Source organism: Tubulanus polymorphus, chromosome 10, assembly GCF_964204645.1.
Source record: "Tubulanus polymorphus chromosome 10, tnTubPoly1.2, whole genome shotgun sequence".
Lineage (NCBI taxonomy): Eukaryota > Metazoa > Nemertea > Palaeonemertea > Tubulaniformes > Tubulanidae > Tubulanus > Tubulanus polymorphus.
In genome coordinates, this window is record NC_134034.1 from 1,013,653 (window position 1) to 1,023,570 (window position 9,918).

Sequence of the window (9,918 nt, forward strand, 5' to 3'; positions counted from 1 at the left end):
GGCAACCATGGTTCAGGGAATCCAGCATTAAAGGCAGATCTAGACAACCGTGGTTCAGGAATACTGGCATTAAAGGCAGACCTGGGCAACCATGGTTCAGGAATACCGGAATTCAAGGCAGAGGCCTGGGCAACCATGGTTCTGAGAAACCAGCATTAAAACTAGAGGCCTAGACAGCCGTGGTTGAGCGGTACCAGCATAAAAGAGGGATGGTCAAGTGGCTTGAATTCTGAGGCTGGTTGGACAGGCTACTTTTGAAGACCTGTCAAAGTTCCTTTACATTCTGCAGCCAATCTAACAACCTCAGACCCTCTCAGTTTTATAACCAATCTAACAACCTCAGACCCTCTCAGTTTTATAACCAATCTAACAACCTCAGACCCTCTCAGTTTTATAACCAATCTAACAACCTCAGACCCTCTCAGTTTTATAACCAATCTAACAACCTCAGACCCTCTCAGTTTTATAACCAATCTAACAACCTCAGACTGGTCTTAAGAATGAAGACCATAGCTCATAGTAAGTGATGGTCAGTGGTCATTCAAATCATTCGAACAAAATATAAATAATTTCTATCAATTGGATTTAAACCTTAAGCTAAAAACAATTAAAAATTACTCAATGAAACTAACTTACTGTTTAAATCGTTTTCACCGTTGTAAGACGAAAGGTTTCATGCTGTATGATTACAACACATACAAAAGCACTCAGGTAACAAACACTATAGTGTTAATTAATGATATTCACCTCAGTGTGTACGATAACCAGGGCAAAATTAGGTCACTAAATATATGAATAAATTAACTTACATCTCACAGATTCAACTTGAGCAAAGGCCTACTGCGCCTTCAAGATCTGACTTGAGCGGAGTCTACTGTACCATCCAACTCAGATATCACTCTCAAGTCAAAAGATCAGACTTGAGCGGAGTCTACTGTACCATCCAACTCAGATATCACTCTCAAGTCAAAAGATCTGACTTGAGCGGAGTCTACTGTACCATCCAACTCAGATATCACTCTCAAGTCAATAGATCTGACTTGAGCGGAGTCTACTGTACCATCCAACTCAGATATCACTGTCAAGTCAAAAGATCAGACTTGAGCGGAGTCTACTGTACCATCCAACTCAGATATCACTCTCAAGTCAAAAGATCCGACTTGAGCGGAGTCTACTGTACCATCCAACTCAGATATCACTCTCAAGTCAAAAGATCCGACTTGAGCGGAGTCTACTGTACCATCCAACTCAGATATCACTCTCAAGTCAAAAGATCAGACTTGAGCAGAGTCTACTGTACCATCCAACTCAGATATCACTCTCCAGTCAAAAGATCAGACTTGAGCAGAGTCTACTGTACCATCCAACTCTCATTCAAGAAGTTACAAGCGCTCGTTTTGTGACAAATTTTACCAGAGTGTGACAAGATTTTAATGATTACTGGCCACACGCAAAGGTGTCATATAAAGTTCATTACACGCACGCTCCAGTCAAGACTGTCCAAGTGATTACAGGAAATTACTTATTAGCAATTTATACACAGCACTAATGAAGGTAGGACGTTTTACTGTAAGAAGGCTTGGGCTTCTAATCTCCTCTCATCATTGATTGGCACCTTACAGGCCGATATAAGCGGCTACAGATCTGTCTGCTGCGTTTATTAAAAGGGTATCCGTACATCAAATCCGCATCATAAATAGAGCTCTATGAAATCATTGTTTTACCGTCCCTTGCCGGATATAGAAGCTGCAGCGCTGTGTCTGTGTTAGGGGAACTAAGAACACGGTCACCTATTAAAAGTAGCCAGGTTTTAACGGTAACCCATTCGTATACTACACAACTGAAGCTGAAGTCTTGTTTTCCTCGTGATTTACGGAAATCGGGATCCAGTTAAAAAGGCGTGAGTTCGAGTTACCTCAGAGAATTTGAGACTCAACTTAACACTTCGAAACTGGCTCTTTTGTAAAATTAAGTCATTTTCAATGAGTTAGCTCCAAGAGTCAAATCTGAACTCACTACTGCGGAACTGGGCCCTGCAGAGCTTCATTAGAATAAAGCAGGGCCACTGGTTCCGAGATGGCTTAGACTTAAGACCAGTCTAAGACTGTCTTAGTTCTGAGCCAAATAACAATTTAAGACCAGTCTTAAGATATAAGACCACTTTTGAACTGAAGTCTCGACTATGGGACCGGTCCCTGGATTTAGCAGTTGTTTCTGTTCTCAAACTCTGAATCGTAAATGCATGTTTTAGTTACACGAGTAATGATGACATTTAAAAGAAGGGAGGAAACTGCCTCGAGGTAAGAACCTCATTTCCTCACATCTCGAACATGCCCCCCTCTCCCTCCGGGGTGTTAATAACTGGGTAAAATGAATTACCTCACATGTATCTTGTTACAAGCCGAGTCCCAATAATTACTGGTTACACGGTTCCTATACAGGTTATATTACATAATTTCTGAATCTGAATTTTTATGGCAGCCAGCTTCTAGGTTTTATCCCTACTGATAACTTTGATCCAAAGTCTACGAAACAGGACCCAGGTTAAGGATTTATCCCTAGTGATAACTTGATACCCAGTTTATAAAACCAGGTCCAGGTTAAGGATTTATCCCTAGGGATAACTTTGATACCCAGTCTATAAAACCAGGTCCGGTTAAGGATTTATCCCTAGTGATAACTTTGATACCCAGTCTATAAAACCAGGTCCAGATTAAGGATTTACCTCTAGGGATAACTCTGATATCTAGTCTATAAAACCAGGTTCAGGTTAAGGATTTACCCCTAGGGATAACTTTGATACTGAGTCTATAAAACCAGGCCCAGGTTAAGGATTTACTCCTAAGGATAACTTTGATACCCAGTCTATAAAACCAGGTCCAGGTTGAGGATTTATACAAAATTCATGCCCTGAGAATGAGTTTGTCTGAGAAAGCAAATATCACACTTTCCATTCCTGAATTCGAAATTATTTCGATAGACAATATTTCATTCACGCCGTCTGCATTCATTATTGATAAAGCAAATATTTAAATGAAAGGTCCTCCCTTCCGGTGTCATGCGCTGAATTTAAATTACTTTTGTATCTCGTCAATGGGATAAATATGTACCTATTCGCTTGCTGTTTGATTTAAAAATACACGACAAACAAATTAAAGGAATTTCGATTGCACAGGTACCAATAGTTGAAATAGAATTATTGATTTAGAATATCATTTTAAAATCCCACGCTAAGTGAATTTATTGAAAAGAGTCTGAAATGTTTCGTTCAGCCTAGTTTATTCAACGTTTTCTCTTTTCTTCTAGAAGCCTGCCGTCCAATATTCCTAGATCCACTGCCCTCCCAACCTGTATAACTTGCTCTACAAGAAAGCACAAGCGAGTGTTAATGACAGCACAAGTGATCTAAGTGTTGTATGTGCGTTGACGCGGTCATTGTTAGAATGTGTATAATTAGTAATTAGAACTACAACACTAACGAACAAAATGCGCCACTAACGAGCCAACAGCATGATCACGGCCATAATAAGGCCAACCCAAACCTTGTATCCTACTTTCTTGGTTTCCCGAGGAGACTAACCTCCTATTGAATCGTTCATTTAACCGAGACGATAGAATTTTTTCCAAAGAGTTTAAAGATGAAAAATATTCTTTTCTCGAAAGACGAATTTCTATTTTTTGCCTCTTCTTGTTTGAATCCGCGATGAAACCCAAAACTTCCGCGATGAAACATTTTTTTTTTTTTAAATTGATCTATCTAGCTTTGTTTAGCGCGCTGAGAACTCGGGACCTAGATAAACAATACCAGCGGTGAGTCAATTCAATAACTCGAAATTGTGTATGTGTGGACACCTGCAGCCCACATTGGACACCTGCACTTCAGCCATGAAGGGGTCCACTCCACTTATATGCAAATTTCCTCTATGGCCAGATGCTTGGGCAGCTCACTGAAATATTTGATCAAATCAACCATGTTTCACAATGCACATAACCCTGGCCCAATTTCACAATCATTCTTTAAATATTGATTTTAAAATTCTTTGTCTCTGAACAATTCACTTTTTTTCCAGTTTTGATTATGAATTAAGAGGTTATTAATTCTAAGCAATTGGATCCAGTACCCAAGTTGGGTATTGGTCAGAAATTCAGTAAATGTTTTTGGTTCAAAAACATTTTTATACCTAATTTAAAAGAAAATATGTCTTCTGTTTTATCCAGAATTAGTTTTGATTAGTATTGATGCTACAAAAAATCAGATGCCAAAATTTGTATTGTAAACATTAAAGTGAACCTTTAGTTGTATATGTTCATAATTACTCTAATTAATTGATCACTGTAATTAATTATGTATTGTTTATTATTTTGATGAACTTAGTAATTAATTAAAACAAACTTCATCAAAATGATTTTTCTTTGGGACTTTGTTGTATTAACTGGGCAGCATTTATTGAAAAAATTTAAATTAGTTTGGACACAAGATTGAAATCATCATCTCATCGAAATCCAGATTTGAAACTTAATTCCTTTCTAATCTAAGTCTGCATGTAAAAAAAAAACAGGAAGTTTCGACGACAAAAAAACCGAGGAAGATACTTACGAAAATATATCCGAACCGGGCCGCCGGCTCTACCCTAAAACATAGCTCATTCATTCATAAAGGGATTAATGCAGCCTCTGAGAACCGGTTGCCGTTCACCGTTCAAATCTAGCGCACAAAACCACTATATAATCCGAAACGGGTCATATCAGGTTCCTATTGATCGGTTCTATCCCGTAGAGCTCCAATTCGGCGATGACAACTCCTAGAACGACGCGTTGGACTGAACTTTCAGAAGGTTTGTACGCTCTACGCGATGTTACTAAGGGATGGACGCCGCGCTAATGCAGCGTATGTACGTACACTACTGAGAGTATATACGCGTGCCGTATCGATTATCCAAGGTGGCAGCACTCGACGGTCGATTGCATCCTCAGCAACAAAAGATGCGGGCATCTCAATCGCAATTTTACTCTCAAAATAAAACATTCATTTTACCAACAAATTTCAACAAATTTTAACATCCTCCTCTGCAAGGTATCCAGGTTTATGATATTGCAAGATTCTGCTACCGCGGCCCAGGCTCAGGAACTCAAAATTTTTTCTAGAAAATGCTTAAATGATCTTATAACATTTTTTCCTCCGCGCGCAGGGATTCGAACCTGATCGAATTGTCCGACTCGCACCACGGCCTAGACTCAGCAACTCAGACCTAGACTCAGCAATATGAGACATCCTTCCAATTGTCGATGGCCTCATCAAAGAATTGTTTTCAACTAAAAATTCCAAATTTTCCTCGAAGAAAATCCTCTTTCCTTCGACATTTATTTCAAATTTGTAATTTTTGTTAAAAAAACCGAGAGAGAAAATAATTTCAAGAGAAGACCAATAATGTTTTTTTATGCAATAAACAATTATACTTTTTATTCAATGCTTTCTTTACTGTTTCCAGCGACGCCCATTATAAATCCATTCGGTTAACACTAAAACACGGTTATAATCCTAGTAACCGGCTGAATCTTAACCGCTCAAAACAAAAAATACAATATAAGTTATCAATATTCACATCAATCTACGACTAAAAACCGATACAATTTCATTCGTTTCTTTAAATCTAAATTTTTTGGTTTTATTAACTACGGATTTATTTATTGACGGGACTTTTGATTCCTAGTAAGATGTTGGAGAGGCTGGCTCCACGTTTCGGATTGAATTCGGCTACATACTCCAAATGTGGATGCTGAAAAAAATTAGGAGAAAGTAAATTAATTTTTAGATCGATCCCGGTTTATGACCCGGGCCGGGTTTCACGAAAAAGTGGCGCCACCGCGAATCACCGGAACCCGCCCGCCGCAGTAAGACTCCTCATTACCCGCATAGCCGCCGTATTTCGTTCGTTCAACTGTTCAATGTTAGCGATCATTTCGGGCGCGTCCCACGGGCCGTCCATCAGCCCGAACAATCTCATCATGTGCTTCTCGCTGCTGAAGTATCGCCGATGCCACGCCCATTCCTGTTCCTCGTTCGCGTGCCAGTCCTCGAATTTCGTTTCGTCCTCCGGGTCGAGTTCCAAGTTCAAACGTTCGATATCCTCGACTATCTGAAACAACATACGAACAACATCGCAATAATTATTGAAACCATTGAGAGAAGAGGAAGGTGCAGGATGGGCAGAGAAAAACAGATCAGCATTTTCCATATGCTGGAAATAGAAAGGGGCTGCATTCATAGTTCAGCGAATGACATCGTAGCTGCCGAAATAGCAAAACTTTCAATCCCCCAAAAATACAGGGTCCAGTTCCACAGTTCTGAGTTAAGATTTCACCCTGGGTTAAAACATTGAAAATGAATTGGTTTTAACTCAGAGTTAACTCTAACTCGCAACCGTGGAACTGGGTCCTGAAAATAAGCTAAATTTTGGTTTTATCTTTTTCACATAAGGGATCATTCATTTATTACGTACGCATAAAATTTGAATTTAAATAAATCCCCCTCGCGCCCTGTACGCAAAATCGGCCATTTTTGCAATTTCGGCAATTGCACCGACCCCTCCCCCCTCCCCTAATGCGTACGTAATAAATGAATGACCCCTAAGCTCGATATATTTCAAAGCAATTATCAGCATTGATAGCATATTGTGACATCCACTCTGGTAGGAGCAGCAGATAGTTTGTAAGGGGTTGCTGATTTTTAGAGGGGTGGATGTAAAATTGAAAGGGATTGCCAATCCCCTCTAAAACACTGATTAGATTTCAAAATATTTTTAAAATGGAAATATCAAGTGGAAATTTGCCAAGCATTTCCTGATTTCCGAGCACTGTCGAGCGTTAACACCTGACTTTTGAGTCAAATCAATGAAAAATTGATGCCTTCTTTTCCTATGATTAAATTATACCGAAATTTGATCAAAGATTTCAGCTGATTAAAATTGAAAGAGTTCTTAAGTTTAACTTACAACTTCCCAATCTTCCAGATCAGTGGCATCGTAGGTCAACACTTCACCATACCTCCTACATAAACAATCAAACAACAGTTACTGACAGCACAACAACAACACATCTGCCTCTACAGATCCCCCTATGACATCATCAAATTGGCTACTATTGATTCGGTCTATAGACACTTCTAGAAAAGATGTCTACCTCCATAAATCACCCTATGACATCGTCAATTCTTACCTCATTTCTGGCAAGAAGTTGTTCTTGAAACCATGTTCTAAACGCGATAGATATTCATCAGTTAGAACCTTTGAGTTCACTTCATCGGGCTGCAACAAATAAAACATAAACAACTTAAACAGAGTATAGAATCCAGAGGTCGGTTCACTCAAAACCAGCTGCAGTTGCAGATAAGTTGGTTCAAGATAACCGGTGCATAGTTGATATAGTAACAATTCGAAGTTCATTGTAACTATGGTATTTATCCACTGGTTACTAATGAGCACTGCAGCCCCTGTTCGACAGTTCTGACTTCAGTTCTTAAATATTAAAAATTGAACCGTTTGGAAATGAACTAATTTGAAAAGTTGAGGCCCAAATTTAACCAATAACTATTGAACTGGATACAAACTGTGAGGACTTATAAATACTATGGATAAAAAGATCCAATTCAACGTGTCTCCTGGCCAAAATCAGACTCTAAATGAATTAAAGTCTTCAACTAAAAACATTGAAAGTGAACTAATCTAAGTGCGAACATAACCAAACACTCTTGATCCTGGATCCAAACAATGAGGACTTCGAAAATAATGGATAAATCGACGAGAATTTGAATGACTTACGTTGTTGCGTTTAGTTATTTGGGCGCGGACGTGTTCTAACGGAGCGTCGAGATAGATAGTCAGGTGAGGTTTCCATAATTCACAGATAGTGTTCACACGAACTCGATTATAGAAACTTAAACCTGCAGTTAAAACATCACACAATGACATCATCATTATCATCAAATAACACTTCAGATAATTCTAGAAAAGATGTCTGCCTTCATAAATCCCCCTATGATATCATCAAATTGTCTACGTGTGATTTGATCTATTAACACTTCTAGAAAAGATGTCTGCCTTCATAAATCCCCCTATGACATCATCAAATTGTTTCCTACTAGTGATTTGATTTATAGACACTTCTAGAAAAGATGTCTGCCTTCATCAATCCCCCTATGACATCATCAAATTACCTACAAGTGATTTGATCTATAGACACTTCTAGAAAAGATGTCTGCTTTCATCAATCCCCCTATGACATCATCAAATTGTCTACTAGTGATTTGATCTATAGACACTTCTAGAAAAGATGTCTGCCTTCATAAATCCCCCTATGACATCATGATACGAACCTCTAGGTTTGATATATCCGCATGCTCTCATGGCATCAGCGTAGACACTGTCTCCAAATACCGACCGGTCACAAACCACACCTTGACCTAAAATAACAAAACGTTTAGAAAATCTAAATACAAGCCCAAAATCAGTTTAAACCAGTCTTATCTTAAGTCTCACCAGTAGAACTGGACCAAAATGAGCTTAGTCCGATCTTATCTTAAGTCTCAACTGTAGAACTGGACCGAAATGAGCTTAGTACGATCTTATCTTTAGTCTCAACTGTAGAACTGGACCGAAATGAGCTTAGTCCGATCTTATCTTAAGTCTTAACTGTAGAACTGGACCAAAATTACCTTAGTCCTGTCTTATCTTAAGTCTCAACTGTAGAACTGGACCAAAATTACGTTAGTCCTGTCTTATCTTAAGTCTCAACTGTAGAACTGGACCAAAATGAGCTTAGTACGATCTTATCTTAAGTCTCAACTGTAGAACTGGACCGAAATGAGCTTAGTCCGATCTTATCATAAGTCTCAACAGTAGAACAGGACTAAAATGAGCTTAGTCCGATCTTATCTTAAGTCTCAACTGTAGAACTGGACCGAAATGAGCTTAGTCCGATCTTATCTTAAGTCTTAACTGTAGAACTGGACCAAAATTACCTTAGTCCTGTCTTATCTTAAGTCTCAACTGTAGAACTGGACCAAAATTACCTTAGTCCTGTCTTATCTTAAGTCTCAACTGTAGTACTGGATAATAGTTAGTTTTTTTAAAGTCTTATCTGAAATCTGGGTCATATTTTACCTGTATTTAAAAGATGTTTCAGCGCATTCGTGTATTTTAAGAATCGTGCCAGGTAGAAGTCGAGTTGTAGCCGGCCGGGTACGCCGGACTGCGGATTGGCGTCGTTATAAAACCGTTTCAAGTCGTAAACGCGCGAGTTTTCGCTGACCATGAAATCCAGATTGCGTTGATCGCTGGCGTGAGCCTCCGAGCGATAGACGTCGTCGCACGTCGCTTCCGACAAATAGTGAAACCCGAGCTCATTCGCGAGCGATTCCGCGAACGCCGATTTTCCGACCGCGGGCATCCCCTCGACGACGATGATTTTGCTGTTCTCGTCTAAACGAGCCTCCGTCGAGTCGACGAACGACCACAACAGATTAAACTGACGCTGCTCGTAAGGCCACGGTTTCGGTTTCGATTTCAGTGAACCCTGATCGGCGTGGCTCAGATGAGACGGTGCGGTTATTTTGGCAGTTTGATTCACGACGACTGGCAGCAGGTTTTTCGATCTGACGATGTTTCCTCGCATGCCAGCGGTTGACGCGGCGCCTAAACGAGCCCCTAAAGCGGCTAAAGCCATCTTGATTTGTCTAATGTCAGTAAAACCGATCGAAACGCCTTCAGTTCATCAGATTTACACGGTTTTTTAGGTGAATTCGGGGAAATCTTAGGGAAAAATTGATGACTTTCGCCAGATGGCGCTGCGCGTATGGACACGGATCCGGACTTTATTTCTTGTCGATAGACGGCGGTGTTAAAGCGGACGCATGGTCGGACG

General features: G+C 39.7%; 1 protein-coding gene across 1 annotated transcript; it reads right to left on the reverse strand.

Moving 5' to 3' along the window:
- Window positions 1-5,450: 5,450 nt before the first annotated feature.
- On the reverse strand, window positions 5,451-9,852 carry LOC141911793 (NADH dehydrogenase [ubiquinone] 1 alpha subcomplex subunit 10, mitochondrial-like). Its single transcript, XM_074802846.1, has 7 exons — window positions 9,159-9,852; window positions 8,372-8,458; window positions 7,818-7,939; window positions 7,216-7,304; window positions 6,993-7,047; window positions 5,910-6,137; window positions 5,451-5,777 (listed from the first exon to the last, which is right to left on the reverse strand). The coding sequence occupies exons 1-7, from the start codon at window positions 9,718-9,720 to the stop codon at window positions 5,682-5,684; spliced, it is 1,239 nt and encodes a 412-aa protein (XP_074658947.1). The 5' UTR covers window positions 9,721-9,852; the 3' UTR covers window positions 5,451-5,681.
- Between the last annotated feature and the right edge of the window lie 66 nt (window positions 9,853-9,918).